This window comes from Geotrypetes seraphini, chromosome 17 (genome assembly GCF_902459505.1).
Source record: "Geotrypetes seraphini chromosome 17, aGeoSer1.1, whole genome shotgun sequence".
NCBI classification, from domain to species: Eukaryota; Metazoa; Chordata; class Amphibia; order Gymnophiona; family Dermophiidae; genus Geotrypetes; species Geotrypetes seraphini.
In genome coordinates this window covers 36,521,620-36,547,415 of record NC_047100.1, presented here as the reverse complement: position 1 = coordinate 36,547,415, position 25,796 = coordinate 36,521,620, and the positions used below count along the sequence as shown (strand labels likewise).

Below are 25,796 nucleotides of genomic sequence, written 5' to 3'. Positions count from 1 at the left end.
AGTCCGGACTGACACTGGAAGGTTTTGTCAAGGCCCATAAGGTTAGAGCTATGGCAGCATCTGTAGCTTTCCTCCGATTCACTCCTATTGAGGAAATCTGCAAGGCTGCTACTTGGTCCTCAGTTCATACTTTCACATCTCATTATTGTCTGGATGCATTCTCCAGACGGGATGGACACTTCGGCCAATCCGTTTTACAAAATTTATTTTCCTAATGGCCAACCTTTCCTCCATCCCTCTTTTTGTTAGCTTGGAGGTCACCCATCAGTTAAGAATATGCTGCCTGCTTGTCCTGGGATAAAGCACAGTTACTTACCGTAACAGGTGTTATCCAGGGACAGCAGGCAGATATTCTTACGTCCCACCCACCTCCCCGGGTTGGCTTCTTAGCTGGCTTATCTTAACTGGGGATCGCGTGCCTCAGTCGGGCGGGAAGGCACTCGCACATGCGCGGTGCGGCCTAGCTAGAACTTTCTAAGTTCTTAGAGTGCAATCACTCTAAAATTGTCCGTACTGGGGCTTCGTCGGTACCGTCACCCATCAGTTAAGAATATCTGCCTGCTGTCCCTGGATAACACCTATTACGGTAAATAACTGTGCTTTTCTGTTGGTATTCTGGAAGCATCTTTATATAATGACATTAACTTCATCTATTCACAAATTATACCAAGATATTAGCAGCCTTTGTCTCAACTTTGTGCCCCCTCTCTCCCTTCTATGTCCCAAATTCATGCCTCCTCCCTCCGGTGTCCCAATGCGCCCCTCTCCCTCCCTCCCTCCTGGGTCCCAAGTTCATGCCCCCCTCCTAAGGGTGTGTACCTGTGTTCTGGCTGGCTCTAAAACATCAAGTATGCCTCCTCCTCCTTCTTTCCAGCTGCACTTCCTTCTTCACAAAGCCACAGGCAGCAGAGTATGGCTAGAGGTCCTGGTATGCTGGCTGTGTAGCCTGCTACCAAAAGGTGTGTGGCCATGTAACTTATAGAGAACATTTCTTTATTCCTTTTCACTTTATATCTAATCAACTTTCTATCTCCTTCTCTCATCCCCTAGCTTTCACATTTCTCATCTTCATATTCCCTTTTATCTGCTTCTCATCATTGACGATAAACTTTCCTATCACGAACACATAAGTAGTATTATCAAATCCTGCTTTTATAGGCTGCGAATGATTCGCTCAATTTCTAAGTTTCTAGAGCCAAAATCGCTAAATATACCAATCCACTCTTTAATTATTGCAAAACTTGACTACTGTAACTCTTTATTAATAAGTATTACACAAAAAGAGAAAAAGCGCCTTCAGATAATTCAGAATATTGCCGTTAAACTCTTCCATAACAGTAAAAAATATGTAACACCTTTTCTGATTAAATCTCACTGGCTCCCAATTAACCATCGCATTATCTTCAAAATTTTACTTTTAGTATTTAAAACCCTTGCCACTAATGAACCTCAATTCATTGATAAATTTCTTATCCCTTATAGCACTTCGCGTTCTCTCCAGTCTACTAATCAAAAGCTTATAGTAGTCCCCTCTTTGAAAGTTATTGGAACTCGATGACATGATATGTTTTCAGTGATTGCTCCGCAGTTTTGGAACTCCATGCCTCAGCATTTAAGAGAGGAAAATGACTTGAGTCATTTTAAAAGTAACTTAAAGAGTTTTTTTTTTAAAGATGCTTTTAATCTTTAAATTATGTTTAAACTTTATATTAGTTTTCTTCTTTGCAATTTTCCCTCCCTAGTGTTTTCTCCATTATGGTTCTCCTCTGTACTTTAAAACACTGAATTGTAGTTCTGTTCCCTCTTACCTTGTGTATTAGTCAGTCTGTAAGTCTATTTGTCTAACGGCCCATTATTTTAAATTTAAAATTGTATGTCTAAATATATGTTTATATTTTTATCAATTTTGTACTTCGCTTAGTAAAACTAAATAAGCGATTCATCAGACTAAAATAATTGAAACTTCCCTTGTATATTCATTATTTTGCTCACTTATCTCCTTGATAGCTTTCTCACATTTCTAGCATCTCCCCTCCTTGTCGCTTACACCACCCTTGTAGCCCAGCATATCCCCCTCTCTTTCTTTTTCTCTCTCTCTAACAAATCCAACATCTCTCCTTTCTGCCCTTCCCTTTCTGGCCTCCCAAGTCTGGCATCTCTCCCTCCTCTGCTCTCCACGAGTTGTTGATCTCTCTTGCCCTCTCTACCAAATCTATCTCTCCCTCTCCCCATTTTGCTCCCTCCCTCCCTTACTCACATCTCTCCTTCCTGCCCTCATTTGAGTCCAACATCTCTCCCTTCCCCCAATCCCTCTCCCAAGTCCTATATGCTCCCTCTCAACCTTCTGCTCCTCTCCTGAATCTGAAATGTCTCGGGTGGGGCCTTATTTCTAGGGCAATCCAATGAAAGATGCACCTTGCTACTGGCCAGCTTGCCTGCTGGTCAGCTCTCTCTGCTAAGTCCCTTCGCCAACATCTACTCCTTCACCTTCCCCTCCCACCCGATGCAAGACTATCTTTAATTTCTTGCAAAAGTACAGCGTTGCCCTGCCGCCAGCCCCGGCGTCTTATCTCCACTGTGATCATCCCTAACGGAAACAGGAAGTTGTCAGAGAGGGTGGACCACAGTGGAGAGAAGATGCTGGGGCTGGTTGCAAGACAAATTTAAAGTAGACACACGGCAGGCGGGGTGGGGGGGGGAAGGAATAGATGTCAGTGAAGAGACACTGCTGAGATAGCTGACCAACAGGCATGCTGGCTGGTAGCAAGATGCCACTCGCATGTACTTTTTCCCCACACAGGATCCCAGTCGGGCTCTGTTGCAGTACTGTTGCCAATTTGGGGGGAAGTCATGGCTCCTGTGGCCCTCTCCCCATTCCGACGCCCATGCTTACTAGTCATCGGTTTTGGCGAGCTCTCTGATGTCACTTCTAGGACCCATGACTAGAAATGACATCAGAGAGAGCATTGAAGTCGACATGGGCAGCAAGTTGATGGCTGCGTGCGCCAAAGTTCAAAAGGGAAGGGGCACGTGCACGTGGCAGGGGGTGGGGAAGAGGGTGGGAGAGGGGCACCACTGCCCCAAGAGCTGCACACCCTCGCTACGCCACTGTCTCGGTTAGTACCACTGAAAATTTAGGTATGACTCCAGTGAGTGGGACTTAACCAGCAAGGAGTTATTTCCATCTAGATAAATCCCACTGAATATTAGACCTGATTTTTTTTTTTTTTTTACAGTATATAAACATAACTATAAGATAATGTGATCCCATTTCAAAATGAAGGGCCTTTAAGTTTGCTTTATTAGCATATTGCTTCTACAGGCTAGATGAGGCAAGCTCACCCTTCCTGGCTCCTCCTTCAGATGCTTTACCTGAGGGCAGCATATTTGCATAATATTTTGATTTACCTCCCCGAGCATCAATCTCTTGAACATAACCTTTTGCATCGTTCACGTTTTCTTCAGTTGCTGGGAACAATGATTCCTTCCATGTGTAGATTTCAGAGTTGAAGATGACAAAGTTGAAATGATCATCTGGATTTATATCGCTTAAAATCTTGATGAGTGCCTCTCTTGTCTATTTGAAAAAGAAAGAAGTTAGTTTTCTCTCTAGAGATTGAAGGGGAAAGTTATCAGCGTGTGCTGTGGTAATTTGCCTTAAATGCAGGACAACTAAACTAAACTAAAGCCTAAGGAAGCTCGACTCGGTTTACAACAATTAGATAAAAACTAAAGAAAGAAACAGCCAAAGTTTCAAAGAGATTAGTTTTCAAAATGTTTGGCAAAAAAAAAAGTTTTGCAGGCCAACATTTAAAGCAGGGGTAGGGAACTCCGGTCCTCGAGAGCCGTATTCCAGTCAGGTTTTCAGGATTTTCCCAATGAATATGCATTGAAAGCAGTGCATGCAAATACATCTCATGCATATTCATTGGGGAAATCCTGAAAACCTGACTGGAATACGGCTCTCGAGGACCGGAGTTCCCTACCCCTGATTTAAAGTGTCTGATTGTTGCCTATGGACGTGCCTAGGCATGCCTACGGATGACTAAAGCCACTTCTGGCATAAGTCATGTCTACACATGGATACATGGAACGCGCTACCAGAGGATGTGATAAACAGGAGCACGCTTCAGGGGTTCAAAGGAGCTTTGGATAGGTACTTGGAAGACAAAGGGATTGAGGGGTACAGATAAGAGTAGAGGTAGATTTTAGGGATGGGATTAGAGGTAAGTTACAAAATTAATTAGGGACCACTGTTCAGGCACTAGGCCTGATGGGCCGCCGCGGGAGCGGACCTCTGGTCTGACTCAGCGGGGGCAACTTCTTATGTTCTTATGTACATTGGCCTTAGATGTCCTAGGAATCCCTATATTGCCACATCGATTCTTTTTTTTTTTAATGCGTCCCAATTGGTCTGTTAGACGGCAGTAAGATGCCTACTGCCGCCTACAATCGGGACACCACGGCTCCAGCCTGCTTAAAACAGAAAATAATAGTAAATATTGAAGAACTAAGGCCAGTACTGGGCAGACTTGCACAGTCTGTGTTTGTATATGGCCTTTTGGTTGAGGATGGGCTGTGGAGGGCTTCAATGGCTGGGAGGGTGTAGATGGGCTGGATTAAGTTTTAACAGAGATTTCGGCAGTTGGAACCCAAGAACAGTACCGGGTAGAGCTTTGGATTCTTGCCCAGATATAGCTAAGAAAATTGAATCAGGATGGACCATTTGGTTCTTTATCTGCCGTCATCTACTAAGTTAAATTGCTCATGGCTGCCAAACTGTGAATATTCAGTGCTGTTGAATACTGGCTCTGACCATCCTTTTAAAACATGGGGAGGTCAGAGGCAGTGCTGGGGGTGATGTTGGGGAGGAACCGGGGGTTATGTGTATGCCAGTGATATTCGGTGCCATAGTCTGTAAATTTAACCTGGCCAAGTTATAGGATTACCAAACGTCCGGATTTCCCCGGACATGTCCTCCTTTTGAGGACATGTCCGAGGGTCCGGATGGCTTTTCAAAACCTGGCACTTTGTCCGGGTTTTGAAAAGCTTTCCTTTGGGCAGGAGGGCGTCTGTGTGAGTGACATCATTGCGTTGCATCCATGCATGCATGGATGTCCTGCCTGACGAGAGCAGGGAGCAGGGGGGGTGAGTCTGGGGTGGGTTGGAGGCGAGGCTGGAGCATGCTTGGGGGAGCGTGACGTGATGGGGATTCAGTGAATCCCCAACTCTACAGTCCTGCTTTTTAATTTTTCGTTTACTTTTTGTTTGATGCAAGTTGGTTTGTCAAACCGCACCAAACAAAAGTAAACAAAAAAAAGCCAGGGCTCTTGGGCTGGGGATTCTTCAAACCCCCTGAAGACCCCAACAGTACTGATCTGAATTTGATTGGCTGAGCAGCTTCTGCCTGTTGCCTGATCAGCCAATCAAATTCAGAGCAGTGCCTTCAGGGCCCTTAGGGGGTGGGGCGAAACTCCTGAAGGCCCTGACCATACACCACTGCCCGCCTGATAACTTAGTTTAGAAACATAGAAACATAGAAGATGACGGCAGAAAAGGGCTACAGCCCATCAAGTCTGCCCACTCTGCTTACCCACCCCCTGTCTATGCCCTAATGACCCAATTTCCTTATCTTGACCCTCGTAGGGATCCCACATGGGTATCCCATTTATTCTTAAAGTCTGGCACGCTGTCTGCCTCGATCACCTGCACTGGAAGCTTGTTCCAATGATCAACCACTCTCTCTGTGAAGAAATACTTTCTGGTGTCGCCATGAAATTTTCCGCCCCTGAGTTTGAGTGGGTGCCCTCTTGTGGCCGAGGGTCCCTTGAGAAAGAAAATATCATCTTCCACTTCGACATGTCCCGTGAGGTACTTAAATGTTTCGATCATGTCTCCCCTCTTCCTACGTTCCTCAAGAGTGTAGAGCTGCAATTTGTTCAGTCTCTCTTCGTACGAGAGACCCTTGAGCCCCGAGATCATCCTGGTGGCCGTCCGTTGAACCGATTCAATTCTGCGCACATCTTTACTGTAATGTGGCCTCCAGAATTGCACACAGTACTCCAGATGAGGTCTCACCATGACCCTGTACAACGGCATTATGACTTCAGGCTTTCGGCTGACGAAACTTCTATTGATACAACCCAATATCTGCCTTGCCTTAGATGAAGCCTTCTCCACTTGATTGGCAGTTTTCATGTCTGTACTGATGATTACTCCTAAATCTCGTTCTGCTGAAGTCCTAGTTAAAGTTTCTCCGTTCAAGAAGTACGTCCTGCATGGATTTCCGCTTCCGAGGTGCATGACCTTACATTTCTTAGCATTGAAGCCTAGCTGCCAGGTTGAGGACCAACTTTCCAATGTAAGCAGGTCCTGCGCCATATAATTCTGTAAACTGCATTCACTTACTATATTACATAGTTTGGCGTCATCGGCGAATAGTGTTATTTTACCTTGAAGCCCTTGAGTCAGATCCCCTATGTATATGTTGAAAAGGAGTGGACCCAGGACCGAGCCCTGCGGCACTCCACTGGTCACCTCCGATGTTTTAGAGAGGGTACCATTAACCACCACCCTCTGAAGTCTGCCACTCAGCCAATCATTGACCCATGCAGTTAGTGTCTCTCCTAACCCCATCGATTCCATCTTGCTTAGCAGCCTGCGGTGTGGGACACTGTCAAAAGCTTTCCTGAAGTCCAGGTACACGACGTCCAAAGACTCTTCCAAGTCCAACTTTCTTGTTACCCAGTCAAAGAAGCTGATGAGATTGGATTGGCAGGACCTACCCTTGGTGAATCCATGCTGACTGGGATCCCGAAGATTCCCTTCATTCAAGATCGTGTACAATTTGCTTTTAATTAGTGTTTCCATGAGTTTGCACACTATTGATGTGAGACTCACCGGTCTATAATTCGCAGCCTCTGCCCTGCAACCCTTTTTATGCAGAGGAACGACATTAGCTAATTTCCAGTCCAGGGGAACTTTCCCCTTACTTAGGGAGAGATTGAATAGCTCAGCCAACGGTTTCGCCAGGACATCGCTCAATTCTCTGAGCATTCTTGGGTGCAAATTGTCTGGTCCCATGGCTTTGTTCACCTTGAGTCTTGCCAGTTCACTGTAAACTTCACCTGGTGTGAACTCAAAATTCTGAAACGGGTCTTCTGTGCTTTGTGTTGCCTTCAACTGGGGACCGTGTCCCGGTGCCTCACAGGTGAAGACTGAGCAGAAGTATTCATTCAGTAGTTTGGCTTTATCGGAATCTGCTTCCACGTAACTTCCGTCCGGTCTTCTAAGGCGTACTATCCCGCCTGTGTTCCTTTTTCTGTCACTAATATACCTGAAGAAGGATTTGTCCCCCTTTTTAATGTTTTTTGCCAGAATTTCTTCCACTCGAAGTTTTGCCTCCCTAACTGCCATTTTGACCGCTGTAGACCTGGTCCTATATTCTACTTTTGCCTCTCTTTTCTCCGTGCGCTTGTAGGAGAGAAATGCTTTTTTCTTCTCCTTAATGAGGTGCGAGATCTCCGCGGTGAACCATTGGGGTTTATTGTTTCTTTGTCGTTTATTTACTGATTTTATGAAGTGGCTAGTTGCTTCATGTATGGTTGATTTCAGTGTTAACCACTTAGCTTCTACATCATCGGTCTCCGCTTGGTCCTGCAGCATCCGATGGACGAAATCTCCCATGCGTGCGAAGTCTGTGCCCCGGAAATTGAGTACCTTTGTTTTCGTGTTTGATCTAGGGAAGCCTTTCCTAAGGTTGAACCATACTATATTGTGGTCGCTGGAGGCTAGCGTATCTCCTACTGAGACCTCTGAAACGCTTTCCCCGTTGGTGAGTACCAGGTCGAGGATCGCCTGGTACTAGTGGGCACCGTTACCATTTGTTTGAGACGTGCTCCCTTTATGGAGATTAAGAGCCTCCTGCTACCGCTGGTTGTCGCTGAAAATGAGTTCCAGTCTGCATCAGGCATATTGAAGTCCCCTAGCAGTACAGCTTCTCCTCGTAGAGTGATATTCTCTATGTCTTCAATTAATTCTGCGTCCATGTCTTCCAGTTGTCTTGGGGGTCTGTTTATCACATCTTGATGTCAAACAAAGTTAGAACACAAAAGATCAACATATGCGAGAAAGCCCTGATCTGATGTGACTATTTAAAAGTAAGATCAGCCATGTTTAATGCATCATTCTGTTATTCAGCTAGTGCCACAGAACATAGTGGACGGTATGCAAAACATACAGTCTACAAAGCAAAATTAGTTACCTGTTCCATTTTTCTGCCGGACATAGAACCACTTTTATCAATAACAAAGACCACATTTTTGGGGAGCTTTGGCAGGTTGGGAGGTACAAAATAGTGTACAAAATATCCATTTACAATCTGGAAAAAATAAAATTTGTTAGAAGAATTTAATCTACAATGGACCTTATTTTCAAAGCGTAATGATATCTCAAAATGCCTAAATAGATGTCCATGTGCTTAAAACATCCAAATTAGTATTTTGCAAAAGTAGAAATGAGATGTCCAGTACTACAGTATGTCCAAATAGGAAGGGGGGAGGGGGTGTTTTGTGTGGAACTAAGGAGGGCCTAAAATCTCCCGCTTTTGAGGACTTCTCATTTACACAATTTCACAAGCTTTTGTATCAGGTGAATGACACGGTGACAAAATTCATCACCGTTCCCGTCCCCGCGGATAACCGCGGGAAATAATCCCATGTCATTTTTTTGTGTCTATCTCAACCTCAGTCCTTCTACACCAGCATCCTTCAAAGCAAAGCTTGTGGGTCAGTGGTTGTGGCCATTCATACTCTGATTCTTCCCTCTCTCCTTAAAGAATGACATGAAGATGGTTTCCCGCGGTTATCCGCGGGGACGAGAATGGTGATGAATTTTGTCACCGTGTCATTCTATAGGACCTTAAGGGACCCCTGAGGAAGACAGTTTCTGTCGAAACACATACCGTGTTAGGTCCAAAGTCCCCAGCGTTTTGGGTCCCAGATGTTTATTTATTTGGATTGTATTTTTAATAAAGCCTGCATCATCCTCTCCACAGTGTTGCTTGTTCCTGTTGGATTTTTATTTCTGTGGAGCATCAAGGGTCAACCTTTTGTTTGGGCCTAAAATCAGGACATCCTGGGGTTACCAGATTTTTGCAGGAAAAAAAGAGGACACGTGGCCCCCACCTCATTCTGCCCACAGCCCTGCCACCCTCAAATCCCACACAAACCTTGCCTCTTCTGGGCCGCATCTAGAGGGCATGTGCTGATGTGACATGGTGACATCACATGTATGACATCACCGTGACGCATCCATGCATGCACAGATGCCTTCCAGATCTCAACGCTTTTCAAAACCTGGACAAAGTGCCAGGTCTCCTTTGGGACGAGGGGAGACTTTTTCATTCTTTCTGTTTCTGTTTAAATTGTATTTTATTTGGTGCATTGTTTTGATGTTTTTGTATGCCACCTAGAAGGCTTGATTGTGCGGTATAAGAAATTTTAAATAAACTTGAAACTTCTCTAATAGAGCACATATATGAGCATACACTTCTCCCTCCATATTCGTGGTTTCGGCAATCGCGGTTTTGATTATTAATGGTTTTTAGTTTGCTGGCTCCTCCCCCCAATGACATCAGCTTGCATAGAGAAATCGCTGATTCCAAGCGTTTGCTGAATCCCAGCACTTTCTTCACCGTGTTTTGCCTCTCCTTCAGGAACAGGCCAGGTCTCCCACCATGTTATTTGCGGTTTCACCATATTCACAATTGTTTTTATCAGAAAACAGCAAATAACATATGAAAAAGTTGTTCATGGTTTTTTCTGTATTTGCAGGTCTGTTAATCCCCTATCACAGCGAATACGGAGGGAGAAGTGTATATGCTAGTATGCTAGTACATGTGTATACATGTTGGCATCTAGTTTATAGAACTGTACTGAATACATCTAACTTGCGAAAGATTAGCCAGGCTGCTGGGGAAAGCTTCTGTATCCCTAACAATCCAAGGACAGATTGCACTTTCTTGCCTATTGAGAAACTTTTACAGAACAAAATATAAGCACTGGTATTAATTTAAATACCTGCAGGTCACTGGTTGACGTGTCATTCCTTTTCACATCATAGCTGATGGAAAAGTCTCCATCAAGAAGACTCTCTTCTCCATCTGGGCTTTTACGTTGTTGATCTATTGTTGGTTTAAATAAAACATGAGCCTTTAAAAGGAAATGAAATATAATCAATTGTAGTCTTAAAATAACACGGAAGGGATTTATTTATTGATTTCTAATATTTCTAGACCGCCTAAAACTTAGCAGTTAACAGTTGAAAAACATTCCCAATAATTCATACACAGTACATTTACAAAATGCATTCAAATTACATTGCAATTCCATAGCAATCTCATCCCCTAAAAATAATGTCGAGAGCTCAAAGAATGTACACATTAACCATCACATTAAATAAAGTGCAATAACCACCGCTTAGAATTCTTAAAATAAATCTACCAGGTAGTTTAAAAAAAAAAAAAAAGCCTCCACAAACGGTTGTGTCTTCAACATCTTTCTAAATTGTAAGCAGTCGGAACAGGTCCTCAGGATACCAGGGAAGGAATTCCAAAATTTGACCCCTGCTGCAGACATACCAGACAGTATTCTACGTTTCAGAGGTTAATCTCATAGTACCCTCAGACTCGAGTTTGGCCCCCCTTAAGCTCAGCTTTTGCTTCTTGGGATGGCTGGGGATAGTGCAGAGACAGCGTTCATAACCTTGACCTAGGGGAGGGGAGAGAGAGAGTTCCAGGTATCACACAATGCAACACCTAGTGGTCAGGTTTAGGGTGCAGGTGACCAGGGTCAAGATAGAGCTGTGGTCTGTGGCTACTGGCATATGACACAAATATCAGGCTGGATGCAATATGGAGAAAGATAAAATAATGAAAAGAACATAAGAACATAAGAATTGCCACTGCTGGGTCAAACCAGTGGTCCATCATGCCCAGCAGTCTGCTCACGCGGTGGCCTTCTGGTCAAAGACCAGCACTCTAACTGAGACTAGCCCTAACAGCGCACGTTCTTGTTCAGCAGGAACTTGTCTAACTTTGTCTTGAATCCCTGGGGGGTGTTTTCCCCTATAACAGCCTCCGGAAGAGCGTTCCCGCTTTCTACCACTCTCTGGGTGAAGAAGAACTTCCTTACGTTTGTACGGAATCTATCCCTTTTCAACTTTAGAGAGTGCCCTCTTGTTCTCCCTACCTTGGAGAGGGTGAACAACCTGTCCTTATCTACTAAGTCTACCCCCTTCAGTACTTTGAATGTTTTGATCATGTCCACTCTCAATCTCCTCTATTTGAGGGAGAACAGGCCCAGTTTCTCTAATCTTTCGCTGTACGGCAGCTTCTCCAACCCCTTAACCATCTTAGTCGCTCTTCTCTGGACCCTTTCGAGTGGTACTGTGTCCTTCTTCATGTACGGCGACCAGTGCTGGACGCAGTACTCCAGGTGAGGGCGCACCATGGCCCAGTACAGCGGCATGATTACCTTCTCTGATCTGTTCGTGATCCCCTTCTTTATCATTCCTAGCATTCTGTTCACCCATTTTGCCGCCGCTGCACACTGCGTGGATGGCTTCATCGACTTGTCGATCAGAACTCCCAAGTCCCTTTCCTGGGAGGTCTCTCCAAGTACCGCCCCGGACATCCCGTATTCGTGCATGAGATTTTTGTTACCTACATGCATCACTTTACACTTATCCACGTTGAACCTCATCTGCCATGTCAATGCCCATTCCTCGAGCCTGATTATGTCACGTTGCAATTCTTCGCAATCCCCCTGCATCTTCACTACTCTGAATAACTTCATATCGTCTGCAAATTTAATCACCTTGCTCGTCGTACCTATGTCCAGATCGTTTATAAAGATGTTAAAGAGCACGGGTCCATGCACTGAGTCCTGCGGCACCCCACTGGTGACGCTCTTCCAGTCCAAGTATTGTCGACTTACCTCCACTCTCTGTTTCCTATACTCCAGCCAGTTTTTAATCCACATGAGTATTTCACCCTCGATTCCATGCTCGCAATTTTCCGAAGTAGTCGTTCATGTGGAACCTTGTCAAACGCCTTCTGAAAATCCAGTTATACAATGGCGACCGGATCGCCCTTGTCTATCTGTCTGTTTACTCCCTCAAAGAAGTGCAGCAAGTTCGTCAAACACGATCTGCCTTTGCTAAAACCGTGCTGACTTGTCCTCATAAGCCTGTGTCCGTCAAGGTGATCAATGATACTGTCCTTTATCAGTGACTCTACCATCTTTCCCGGTACCGAGGTCAGACCCATAGGTCTGTAGTTTCCCTGATGTCCCCTCGAACCTTTCTTGAAAGACCCTGGGTGGCTGTGAATGAAAACTCATGAGGTTGATATTCAAAAGCAATTGTACCATGAGGAACAGTGCCATTGCATAAGCGTTTCCTGGCACTGGTATGTGTAACTGGTTGTTTTATTTGTAAAACATTCAGTTATACATTTTTAAAAGGGACATGGTTTGGGGGCGGAGCAAACATTAGATGTTCATTGGCAAAATTCAATTGCAGACTATAAAGCTTATTAGGTACCAGAAGGTGTCTATGTGGAGTCTGTTCTATAAAGAAAGGTAGACGTCTTTGCTTTCATGCTTCTATTTGATCTCCTTTCGTATTAACATACCACTGTATTCTTTTATAGCAAAATTGTGTCTTGTGGTATTTGGACCCCTGAAGAAGGTGTTCATAGCTGAAACATGGACCACATAGGGTTCGCACCACAATTCATTAATGTGTGTTGTATGGATTGATATAATCTGCACTATTTGGAGTATTTGTGAAGTACTACTACAATATAGTTTTGGCATGAAGAACCTTGTATCCACAGTTCTGTTTTTTTTGGGGGGGTTTGCTATAAAAAAGGGTAGGTACCTCTGTTTCTTTATAGAATAACACACCAAACCAGATAGAGAGAGAACTTGCCTTACTCCAGAACAAAAAAAAGGCATAAGAGATGTAAGTCCAATTCACCAACCAACGGTTTTATTTAATAAGTACTTGTCCAAACAAGGATCCTAGTTTCGGCACATAAATATGCCTTCTTCAGGGGACATTCGATAATGCCAAAATAAACAATGGTAAGATGGTGGAATGATCAGCCAAATTTCAATCTAAAAGTGGCCTAACCACCAAGGTGGACTGCCTATGGTAAAACCAAAATTTGTATAATGCTGTCATTCAGCATTAAAAGTATAGCATCAAAGAGCTATAAATAAAACCGTTGGTTGGTGGATTGGATTGGACATCTCTCTTGCCTGCTTTTGTTATGTTGTTTCTATATAGAATACCAGCATAATCGATCAAATAGGCCCCTATATCTTAAGCACAACCAATTATACCAGCTATATTTCATCCTAAGTTATGAAAATACATACATAGATTATAGGATTTTACAATGTATGCATGTAAATGTGCGCCCGCCTATCCCCCCTCGCACATGCAAAGTACAAGCTTTGATATGCTTGTTGCAGGTTTCCGGGTCTCACTGCGTGTTTGTCAAGTAGAAACCGACATTTCAGCCACCGTGCTGTGGCTTACTTCAGGGTGTGCTCTGAAGTCTGCAGTGTGACTTTGGAAACAGTGGCTTCACTGACAAAGACGCAGCGAGACCCGGAAACCTGCAATAAGCACAATGCCAGTTGCGGAAACCCTGAGAGAACAAGCTTTGATAGGCGTGCACTTATAGGCAGAAAATGATCATGTGTAAATACAATGGAATCCTAGTCATTTTTGTGTCTACTCTTCACTTAATTATAGGTGGCTTCTTATAGAATTACCTTATAAATCTTAATGTGATACTTAAATAAGAACTCTAACTTTAAACATAGAACTATTATTCATTTAGCTCTTCGTGAATTCCAGGACTTCTATGGATGGTGCCACTAAAAAAATACAGGGAAAAGTGCGACTGTGCCCACTGAGTATTCTTTTGTGTTGTCTTATTCTTAGTAGAAGCCATTTCCAGCTCTGCTGGAAACCCAAATGAGCAGGAGGAAAATACTGGGCCAAACAAAATGTGGTCTTGAAGCCAGTGGCATATCTAGTGGGGCGGGAACCCGGGGCAGATTATCCCCTCCAGGCTGTGGAAAGATGCGTGAATCAGTCACGGGATTGAAGTCCGCCTGCTTATAGCCATCGGCTCTGCTGGTCCCCAGGAAGTTGACATCAGAGGGGACAGGGGCTGGCTGAGTCAATGGCCGGACACAGGCAGACTACAGACCCATGACCACTCCAGCACTCCCAAGACTCCTCCACCTGAGGGGGACCATCCCCCCTGGCTCCACCCTTGGAATGCCTCTGTGTGAAAATGTAGGCTTAGCAGTAACATTCACAGTACCTTTGTTTCATTCACCGACTTTGTGATAGCTTCGAATAATTCATTGGTCATGAACGTGCTCTGTGTGTCCACAAAATTGATGCCTTGTGGTTCAAAAATATGAACTTCGATCTGAAGCAATAAAAGAAATGAAAGTGATAATCAATGCCAGAAGTGTGAGAAAAAAAAGTAGAGAGGCAGCATAACTTTATCAACTCCTACTTCCAAATATTGTTTTATTTATATAAGAACATAAGAATAGCCATTCTGGGTCAGACCAATGGTCCATCTAGCCCAGTATCCTGTTTCCACAGTGGCCAATCCAGGTCACAAGTACCTGGCAGAAATCCAAATAATAGCAACATTCTAGAACCCCCAAAGATTAGCAAGATTCCATGCTATGAATCAAGGGCATGCAGTGGCTTCCCCTATGTCTTTCCCAATGGGGTAATGCAGAAGCAATGCTCTCAGCATCAGAAGCTGTTTAGAAATCTCCTTTTTTATGAGAACGGGCTACTGGGCTTCATGGACCATTGGTCTGACCAAGTAAGGCTATTCTTTTGTTCTTATGTTCCTTCCCTGTCGAATGCACACAGCTGTATTCAAAGGGTCTTACGCATTTCATGGCTACCACTAAACATGGAACATGAATTTTCAGTACTTCTATGGCATAAGAACATAAGCAGTGCCTCTGCTGGGTCAGACCAGAGGTCCATCACGCCCAGCAGTCCGCTCACGCGGTGGCCCGTCAGGTCTAGGACCTGTATAGTAATCCTCTATCCTTCTATCCCCTTTTCCTTCAGGAAATCATCCAGTCCCTTCTTGAACCCCAATACTGTACTCTGTCCTATCATACCCTCTGGAAGTGCATTCCAGGTGTCCACCACCCTTTGGGTGAAGAAGAACTTCCTAGCATTGGTTCTGAATCAGTGAGCCAATATGGAGGGCACCTATATAGTGCCTATTCTGTAAAGTAGGGTTACTATATTTATCACCATAAAATCTCAGATACATGGCCACGTCCTGTTCTGCCCCCAGCTCCGCCTTGTTCTGCCTTCAGCCTTAATCCTCACCCCATTCTGTCCCAGCTCCGCCCTACAAAGCCTCGGCTCTTTTTTCCCAACCTCCACATCATATCTGGAGGGCCTCCAGCTTACATGGATGTGTGTGACGCCAGCTGTGCATGCTTCTTGAATGCCCTCCAAACACGGCCAGAGCTCGGGGCTTTCCAAAACCCGGACAAACTGCTGGGTTTTGGAAAGTCCGTCCGGGCACCCGGACAGTTCTAACTTAGCTGGGTATGGAATGGCCAGTTAGAGATGATATTTGGTAGCTCTTCCCAGTTAAGTGCTGCTGAATGTTGGCAGCCAGCCAGTTCAGCGGGGTTTAATCAGGCAAGAGCCTCTTCTGCCTAGTTAAACCTGTTTGAATATTGATCCCTATATGTATAGTTGAGTGATAAGTTAGGACAGGATTTTTTCTGTCCTAAGTTTAAACTGCATTGCTATACATGTGAAGGACATTCTATAGCAGAGTGGCTATAGTTAGGTTATAGAATATTACAGTAACTGGATATATGAGTGCATGCATAGGCCACTTATGAGGGGCCGCTGAAAAGTTCTCAACCCAACCAACAAAGTTGGGGCAGCCTCCATCGAGGGCTCTACTTTTAGTCCAATGATTTTCTACTTTTTTCATTCTGTCGGAAAAATACAGGTTGAAAAAAAGTGGAACATCGCTGGACTAAGCGTATAGCCCTCGATGGAGGCTGCCCCAACTTTGTTGGTTGGGCTGGGAACTTTTCAGCGGTCCCCCATAGATGTAAGCACTTATGCCAGATATAGAGCTAGTGTACGTTTTAGCAACTATGTTCTGCAGACCTACAGAATTGTGTAAGTAACGTGTTGAAGACTGAACCTTGCCCACACCCCAAACAAGATCCACCTGCCTTTGAATTAGGAAGTACATGCTAGGCAGGTTAAGTTTTCACAGAATAAAGCTTAGGCAGTGGTGTAATAAGGGGAAGGGGGGACGGCGGCACCCCTCCCCCGCTCCTCTTCTTGTTGCACACACATCCCTTGTGTTCTCCTGTACCTTTTGTACTTCCCCAGCATCGGCGCTCCCGCCGATGTCACTTCCGAAACCCACGCCTAAGAAGTGACATCAAAGGATGAGCCGACACCGATGTGGGCACGCTGCTCACGCTAGATAAGTTAAAAAAGGTACGGGGAATGGGAAGGGGGTGCTCCTGGTGGTGGTAGTGGGGGGGGGGAAGATGGCGGGGGAGGGGCACCCCACAGCACCTCTCACCTTTACCACGCCACTGAGTTTAGGTATAATTTGGCCAATTATACATATGTGTGTGTAAATGCCATTCTTCTAAATATTTAGACATGTATTGGAGAGTAAATTCTTGTATTATGTGATGATCTTAAGGTGACCAAACAGGTTGAAAAGACGATGGTGAAAGGTAGAAGGATGTTTGGGTGCATAGGGAGAAGAATAGCCAGTAGGAAAAAGGAGCTATTGAATCTTCTGTATAAGGCTCTAGTGAGTCCTCATTTAGAATATTGTGTACAATTCTGGAGGCCTCACCTTCAAAAAAGATGGAGTTGGTCCAGAGGACGGCTACTAAAATGGTCGGTGGTCTTCATCATATGGCATATGAGGACAGACTTAAAGGTCTCAATATGTATACTTTGAAGGAAAGGCGGGAGAGGGGAGTTATGACAGAGACATTCAAATACCTTTGTGGCATAAATGTTCAAGAGGTGAGGTTTTTTCTGTTGGAATGAGGAGGCATAGCATGAAAGTGAAAGGGGATATACTCAAAAGTAACCTCAGAAAATACTTTTTTTTTTTTTTTTTTACAATAGGTTGGTGAAATTCAATAAATTGACACCTTCATCATTTTGCATTTGCAGGGACTGATCAAGACAAGTGGATTAAGGACTTTGCTCTTCGCAAAGGTATAGAATGGAATACTAAATAGGGAAGAGGAGCCAGAAAATGATCATTTTGTGTCATTTTCTGTGTTGTTTATGTGAATTTTCAATTTCTTTGAGGGTTTTCCCCCTTTCTGTCATCATGGGAACAATGTCATTTCAGCCCCCCTCCTTCTGAGAGCAGGCAATCCCCCCTTGTTCTTGGCGCCCCTTTGTCGGTAGTCTAGGTGGTCTTGCCATGCCAAATCCAATATGGCAGCTGCAACCACTCACTATAGTACTATTGCAACACCTAGCGGTATCGTGAGACTAAGGCGAGAGGTTGTGTCTACCATATTGGATTCAGTGTGGCAGTGGGCAAGGGCGAATGGACATTACTTCTGTCAGTGGACCACCAGGAATATTCAAGTAGGCTTAGGGTAAAGGATTGTTTGCTCTTTGGGGGGAGGAATCATGGAGGGGGCTTGAGCTGGGGGTGGAGCTTGTGCCTGGGAGAGCATAAATTAGGTGGGAGAGTTGATCGCAGAAGAATCCTAGATCTTGGCAGTGGCTAAGGGCACTATTCGGTCTACCGCGTAGCTAGCAAACCACACAGTAGGTGAATATCAGCCTTAGCCACATGAGGGCAAACATTCAGCGATGGCAGGGAGCCTCGAATTGACAAATGAAAAAACATGATGTGTTGTTTCTTTTCATTTTCCAACAACAGGAAACGACAGTGATTTCAACCATGTCTTGACTCCTGGAAGAGGTTTGAGCTGAATTTACCTGGAAGTGTTTGACAAGCTGAATCGGTTTGACCTTGAAAAGGAGCTCGTACTTCCTCAGACGTCGCGTTAAGAGTTCTTCGTAGATTAGCTCAAATTCAACCTTACTAGCCGCTGCTATGTTGACTGAGACTTCAAAGTTTTCCATTTTCCTTCCAGTAGCTCTGAAAAGGTACAATTTTTATTGCCGTTTCTTTTGCTTTATCTGCTCTAAAATAAAATATTCCCAATCAGTGGTGTAGCAAGGGTGAGAAGTGCCCAGGGCAGTGGCAGCCCTCCCCGCCCCCACCCTTATCTGTTCCTTCCCCACCCTCTCCTGCCACGTGCGCATGCTCCTTCCCTTCCCTGTACTTTTTTAACATTCGCGGCGCGAACAGCAACCCCAACCTGCGTCGGCTCTTCCTCTGACTTCACGTCCTAGGTGTGGTTCCAAGAAGTGATATCAGAAGAAGAGCTGGTGTTGGTGTGAGGAGCAGGTCGGGGGTCGTTGCTCGCGCCATGAACATTAAAAGGGTACGGAGAAGGGAAGCAGCTCCCCCTCACTACACTACTGCTCCCAACTAAAGAAGGGAAAATCATTTTAAATGTCGTGCTTATGTCTGAGGAGGAAGATGCTCATACTCAAAGGAAAGGACAACTTTTCAAGCCATTTCTGCTTGAAAAACACTTCTACCTGCACCGATTGAAAGCATCTCTCTGGGGCAATGGTCTCAAATGCGCAGCCTGTCAGGTACCATTTTGAAGCCCTTGGTATGTTTATCATAATCACAAAAGTAATATAAAATAGTTTCTTGATCATCTGTCTCTTTAGCTATAAATGACAATATTATTATTAAGACTTAGCCAAAAAGAAAGTTTTACTTCATGCAAAATTGTCATTTCTTTAATAAGACATTAACTATTTTTGCCTAAGGCCCTCCAAGTACCTACCAATCCAAAATGTGGCCCTGCAAAGGGTTGGAGTTGGAGACCACTGGTCTGGGGCCATAGGTAGGGTGAAAATGTCAACATCGCATGTAGCTTTATAATTTCAAAATCTAGGCCTATTGTTTTTGCTGGAAAATCAAGGTGCAAGTTTCAGCAGGTACTTTTTCTGTAGGTAGTTTTCAAAATGAAAGCAGACATGTGCTATCACTTTGAAACCTGAATCAAAATCCAAACGCAATAATACCCAAAGGATTCTCAGACAGTGCTGGCATTCTCATCTTAATATGAAAGTACCAAAGTGATTCATTACCGTATGTTTATAGCAAATACAATTGCTGCGTGAATTTCTCGGAGGGAATTTTTCAGAAGCATTTTCCCAAGTGAATAAATATTAAACTTGGTAAAATGGATGGACTGGAATAAACCTAAAAGTACATAGAAAGTGGTAGCATAATATTTCTAATTTTACTAGAATGTGGGTCCCTTCAGTGATAATGTTAATTGATCCTATTATACTATGAGAGCATGCAGCTTATTCTATCATAGTATTGTATTATCGATATGCTTTATGTACATTTATGCAGTGTAGTACTGTATTTGTTATGATTATCTATACATTTCTGTATTTTAAAAATTAAAGAAAATATTCTAAAAAAAAAAAAAGAAAAAAGAAAATGATGGCAGATAAAGACCATGTGGCCTATCCAAGTCTGCCAAGCCACATTCCTTAGGGATCTTCTGTTCTGGTCACAACGAGCTGGATCCAGTAAATAGCACTCGGCATCTGGCCCCCCAAAAACTGGTGCGATGTACAATTCTTTAAAGGGCATGCATGCTTTATGCAATTGCGCCTATCTTTTGGGTGTGGGACTTACCTCTGCTTGTTGCAGGCATAATAAATGCCAGTAAGGTGCAAATTGACCTAATTTGTGTAACTTTTGGAAACGCCTCTGACACGCCCCCTCTTCAGACATCATACTATAGAAGATAGACGCGGATATGTATAGAATAGCACCTAGGGAAACATGCGCGCAAATCCAAAGTGTTGCCGATTTAACTAATTTGCTCGTAAGTCAATTAAGCTATGCTCAAAGTTCAGGACTGGATAGCATAATTTTGCACGTGGAAATTTAGGCATCCTATATAAGAATGAAGGGGATAGTGCCGACAAGTTTCTGTCTATAAATGTGTGTTAAAATATTAACATATGTGTCGTGCCCCACCCACCCGTGGGCGTGAAGACCTCCGGTCCTATGCCGCTCACCTGAAAGTTAAATCCACTAGAAGACGTTTCCTTCTAAATAATAGATCTAGCAATGAAAGTTATTTCAGTCGGTCCTGTAAAGGTAGAAAATTGAAACTGTTGCTTACTTAACTAGACTGGCACTTTGTCCCTGGGAAACCGCCTTGTCGTACTGTTGCTGGGCTTCCTTCTTTTCCTTTATTGTTCCAGGGTATACAACTCCATCGATGGTCCTGAAATCAGATGATAATGATCACTCAGTAATGCTTAAGAAGCCATTGTAGCGCACGCACTGGATTGGCGCGTGCTATAGTGCGCGCCAGCAGAAAAACTACCACCTGCTCAGGAGGAGGCGGTAGCAGCTAGCTCGCGTGGCATTTTAGCGCGCATTAAGGTCCCTAGCACACCTTCGTAAAAGGAGCCCTGAGTGTCTGCAAAGATGTCTAATCTAATCTAATCTAATCTAAATCTTGGGTTTATATACCGCATCATCTCCGCAGATGGAGCTCGACACGGTTTACATGGTTAGGGAAGGAACGGAACTCCAGTGGAATTATATAAGTATGAGAGAAGAGAGGTTGGTGTGAGAGTGCCAGGAGCGGGACGGGGTTACGTTCTGGAGAAGAGCCACGTAAGACCGCTGGCTAAATTAAAGCCAATCGAGACCCTCGTAGCAAAAATCATTGATTTAGTTAGCATATAAGCACAGAAGGTGACAGCAGAAAAAAGATAAAAAAATTTTGGCTAGATCTTCATGCCATTATTCATGTCCCTCGCCTAAGCTATTAAAGTAAAACCACAGTCTTCCAAGGTTGTAGCTGCTCTTTGAAGGTCAAGCTCAATGCTTTCTCTTAAAGGCAGCTTTGATTTAGAATACCCCAATGTTATCTTGATGTTTTGGGGTTGTAAATGCTACTCTGAGCAGGTTATCCAGTGTTTATTTCAATCCTTTTCCTACGTACCAAGGATCTTATTTATTCAATTTTTTTTTTGTAGCCCGTTCTCCCAAAGGAGTTCAGAACAGGTTACAGATGAGGTACTCAAGCATTTTCCCAATCTGCCCCAGCAGGCTCGCAGTCTATCAGATGTACCTGGGACAGGGGAGGATTAAGTGACCTGCCCAGAATCACAAGGAGTAGTGTAGGTTGCTGAGGCAGTAGATCTAACCCAGTGGTCTCAAACTTGCGGCCTGCAGACCACATGTGATCTGCCAGGTACTATTTTGAAGCCCTCAGTATTATAAAGAATGATTCTTTATGGGAATACTTATGCCTTAAGTGTCTAGCGGTCGAGTCCAGTGGTCGCTTTAACCTCACGCAAGCACTTTCCTGCATCTGTATGCAATTGTGAGGTGGAGTGGAGAGGACAATCGCGTACAGATGCAGGAAAGCGCTTGCGTGAGGTTACAGCAGTGAGGCGGGCAACGTTCCAGAACGTAAGGCAGTGCAGCTTGTTCGTGTGTCCAGTGCTGGAGGAGGTGAGAGCTGACACTTAAGGCACAAATTTTCCATAAAGAATCAGTCTTATAATACCGAGGGCCTCGAAATAGTTGGCCCAAAATCTTGGCTCTTGCAGTTGATACTTTGATAGTTTTTCACTTTCTGCATGTTGCACTGCTTAAAGCTGTATATAGCTGAAATTATCAGAAGCAATTAAGGAAAGATTTGTAAACTATAACGAGTTTTACCTCATGCAAAATTCTCATTTCTTTACTAAGACATTAACTATTTTTTTCTGCAGCCCTCCAAGTACCTACAAATCCAAAATGTGGCCCTGCAAAGGGTTTGAGTTTGAGACCACTGGTCTAACCACTGTGCCACACTCTCCTCCAATACAGTATCAGTAGTGAGCCAAGTATGGAACAATAAAGCCATTGTGACATCACTGATGAGGTTGGCTCTTAGTGGTGGAATGAGGCATTATGACATCGGAGAAAGGGACTGGGACTTATATACCGCCTTTTTGTAGTTATACAACCACACTCAAAGTGGTTTACATATAGGTGCTTCAAGCATTTTCCCTATCTGTCCCAGTGGGCTCACAATTTGTCTAATGTACCTGGGGCAGTAGAGGATTAAGTGACTTGCTCAGGATCACAAAGATCAGTGTGGGATTTGAACCCACAACCTCAGGGTGCTGAGGCTATAGCTCTAACCACTACACCACACTCTGTTAATCCCACACCTTTCTGAATTCTGCTACTATTTTTATCTTTCTATATCTTTTTCACAGGAGCATTCATATTATTTTTCCAATGCTGTTGCTGTGTCTACGTCCTTGGATGTGATAGCCATTATGTACCTCAAACTCCTAATTGGTTTTGCTTTAGCAGTTAGGGCTCTTTAGGAAGACTCAGATAGACAATATCTAGGCCAACATAACCAAGGTCTGAACAAATGTTTGTAATTCACTTTTTGAAAAAACATTAGGGCACACTTGCTCTGGTCACTTTCGAATGTAAGCCTTTAATGAGAGAAAAGCATCCAGTGCTACCCCCATTAACAGACCTCTCCTTTCATCGATAGAGCCAGGTCGACCTACAGTGCTTTTCGGAAAGAAATTAAGACCGCTCTGTTCAATAGATTTATTTCCTAGCCAGACAACTCCCCCCCCCCTTTTTAAAAACTATTCTTTAGCACTCTCCAGACCAGTAGAGGTTAATCTTTACGAATGGGTATATATCCAATCATGACCAGCAGGTGGAGACTGAAAACAAAACTTTGGGACAGTATATACTATCCTCCCTTCTCTATTTCCCTCAGTCTTCTTTCAGTCTCCAGCAGGTGTTGATGTGATCTGTACCCATCTCCCTTGGTAGGGCTGTTGGAATTTGTTTAGGGGGTTTATTGTCCCTGTTTTTGGCCGGACGGAGTTTGGGCGGACTCTGTTTGGGGGTTTGTCCGACCTCGGGGGTGTCAAACCCGGCGGGTCTCGAGCGGGGTCCCTCCCCCCACTTCCTCCACCTCCCCACATTTTTTTAGAGGAGCTTCAGCAGTAAGCCTTGCCCCCTAAATCAAGCAAGGCATATTGCTTAGAGAGCCTGTGGAGTCTGTTCTGTGAAAAAAAAAAAAAAAAATCCTGAGGTAGTGCTGGTCTGGAGGGTTGTTTCCCTCTAAGAAAACTGTATTTTACTGTATTTTTTCAACTAACCGGCACTTTTTTACAGCTAGGTCGCGTATGGAGCAATGAGCACTTCTAAAGGGAAAAAGTGCTCATTGTGCTCCAGACGCGAGGCACTCGCGGCCGGCCTGTGCAAGCGGTGTTCAGGCCGGTGCGGTGGAGGAGCTCCGTCGGCAGCGGCTGCAGGCGCCCAGAGCTCCCCGCCGATGGTGCCTCGCGAGTCGGCAGGGAACGGTGGGGAAGCCCGATCTTCTCCGTCCGCCCACGGAGGGATTCCCTGAGCCGCCGACGGTCGGGTTTTGGAGGATTCCCTCTCAGCTGATTTTTTGACAGCTGATGCCGGCTTGCCTGCTTTAGCGGCTGAGACTGTTCAGATTTCTCAGCCGCTACAGGCTATGGAGGGAGCTTTTTTGGCGGGAAAACCGCCATCTTCTCTGTCTGGCCCCTCCATTTTGTCTTCCACCTCAGGTGACCTTCCCCCTGTTTTGACTATGCAGGGGCAGGTTTCTGCTGGGTCCCCTGCTGTGGCAGGGAGTCCCTTGGGACCCTCGGGGGGGTTTTCTCCTGATTTCTTTTTTTCTTTATGCAGAGCCTATTTTCAGGCGGCTGGGGGTCCCGGTTGCGCCCAGGGGGTTTCGGGGGGTGGGGTTTCCTCCGCGCTCCCTGCGGCTTTGCCTCTCTCGTCTGGCGTGACGTCCCCTCCGCCGCCTCCCTTGTCCATGCGTCCGCGGGTGTCGTGGGACGAGGATTTGTGGTCGGAGGAACGTGTCGGTCTGGAGGAGGACCTGGACCCTTCTGAGGAATTCCAGGACCCTCTGGAGGGGACGGAAGCTGGCGGCGGGTTGTCGGGTTTCCCGTTCTCCAGTGAAGAGGCGTCCGTGGTGCGCCTTTTTCAGAGAGATGAGCTGCCTGACCTTATTCAACAGGTTTCTTCGGTTTTGCGTTTTGAGGACGCGCCGCCGGAGACTCCGCGTGTGGGGGACCCTCTGTTACGGGGGATCCATTCCGTTTCCCGCTCTTTTCCTATGCATCAGGATATTCGGGATATTATTCTGGAGCAGTGAAAAACGCCGGAGACGCCGTTTCGGCTGGCGCGCAGCATGGCTCGCCTGTATCCTATTCCTGAAGGGGATCGGGCTACGTTAGCTTCGCCAGTCGTGGATGCGGTGGTCTCGGCAATTTCCAAGCGGCATACCGTGCCTGTTGAGGGCGGTTCTGCCTTGCGGGACTCTGAGGAGCGCAAGTTGGAGAACATCCTTAAGCAAAATTTTCAGGTCTCTGCCTTTGGGGTCCAGGCGGCTATTTGTGGGGGACTGGTCGCTCGCGCCGTGTTTCGGTGGGCGGAGCGTGTCTTGGATCGAGAGTCTGATGACTGGTCTCTGGTGGATCAGGAGGTAGCGAAGATTGAGATGGCTGCCTCTTTCCTCTCAGATGCTCTATATGACTTGGTGCGGATCTCGGCTAAGTCTATGGCTTTTGGCGTGGCCGCCAGGCGTGTGTTGTGGCTGCGCGCTTGTGCGGCGGATGCTGTGTCCAAAGCTAAGCTTACTAAATTTCCCTTTCGGGGGTCGTTTTTATTTGGAGAGGACTTGGATAAGTTGATTCAGACTCTGTCGGACTCGAAAGTTCCCCGTCTGCCGGAGGACCGTGCCCGCCCTGCGTCTCGGGGTGGTGCGGCCCGGGGGCGTTTGCGGGAATTTCGCAAGTATCGCCCTGGGCGTGGGGCTGCTTCTTTCCAGTCTCCGGGGTTTTCCCGGGGTCGGTTCTTCCAGCGCATGCAGCCCTTTTGGGGGGCCCGTCGGGGGGCAGGGAATCCCTCCGCCGGTTCCCCCGCTTCCCGTCCTGCACAATGACGCCTTGCCGGCGCCCCCTTTGGTTCCGGTGAATGCCCGGCTGCGCGACTTTTTCCCCAAATGGGCCGAGATCACGTCCGATCAGTGGGTCCTGGAGGTGGTGCGGGACGGTTATGCCCTGGAGTTCGCCCGCTCTCTGCCGGACTTTTTCCTCGCTTCTCCATGTCAGACTCCTGGGAAGACGCAGGCTTTTCGCCAGACCCTTCAGCGCTTGCTAGATCTCAGGGCAGTTGTTCCAGTGCCCCCTACGGAGTGGGGCACGGGCAGGTACTCCATTTACTTTGTGGTGCCCAAGAAGGAGGGGACCTTTCGGCCCATCCTCGATTTGAAAGGGGTCAACAGGGCTCTCAAGATTCCCTCTTTCCGTATGGAAACTCTGCGGTCGGTCATTCTGGCGGTTCAGCCGGGGGAGTTTCTCACTTCTCTCGATCTGACGGAGGCCTACTTGCATGTTCCCATTCGGGCCTCTCATCAGCGTTTCCTGCGCTTTGCGATCTTGGGTCGGCACTATCAGTTCTGTGCGCTTCCCTTTGGGCTGGCCACGGCTCCCCTGAC

General features: G+C 45.5%; 1 protein-coding gene and 1 long non-coding RNA gene across 3 annotated transcripts in view; one reads left to right on the top strand and one right to left on the bottom strand.

Moving 5' to 3' along the window:
- LOC117351051 overlaps nt 1–18,302 on the top strand; it is a 46,115-nt gene extending 27,813 nt beyond the window's left edge. The window contains exons 3-4 of the long non-coding RNA XR_004537314.1: nt 17,311–17,355; nt 18,041–18,302. This is a non-coding gene — a long non-coding RNA (uncharacterized LOC117351051). The remainder of the gene's footprint in view (nt 1–17,310; nt 17,356–18,040) is intronic.
- The window catches only part of LOC117351050 (inter-alpha-trypsin inhibitor heavy chain H4-like), a 141,717-nt gene that overhangs the window by 108,262 nt on the left and 7,659 nt on the right, over nt 1–25,796 (bottom strand). For both annotated transcript variants that reach the window (XM_033925734.1, XM_033925735.1), the window contains exons 3-8: nt 20,397–20,501; nt 18,100–18,262; nt 14,408–14,518; nt 10,080–10,211; nt 8,264–8,380; nt 3,409–3,577 (exon numbers count right to left, since the gene is read on the bottom strand). In XM_033925734.1, the coding sequence (XP_033781625.1) occupies nt 3,409–3,577; nt 8,264–8,380; nt 10,080–10,211; nt 14,408–14,518; nt 18,100–18,262; nt 20,397–20,501 (797 nt within the window). The remainder of the gene's footprint in view (nt 1–3,408; nt 3,578–8,263; nt 8,381–10,079; nt 10,212–14,407; nt 14,519–18,099; nt 18,263–20,396; nt 20,502–25,796) is intronic.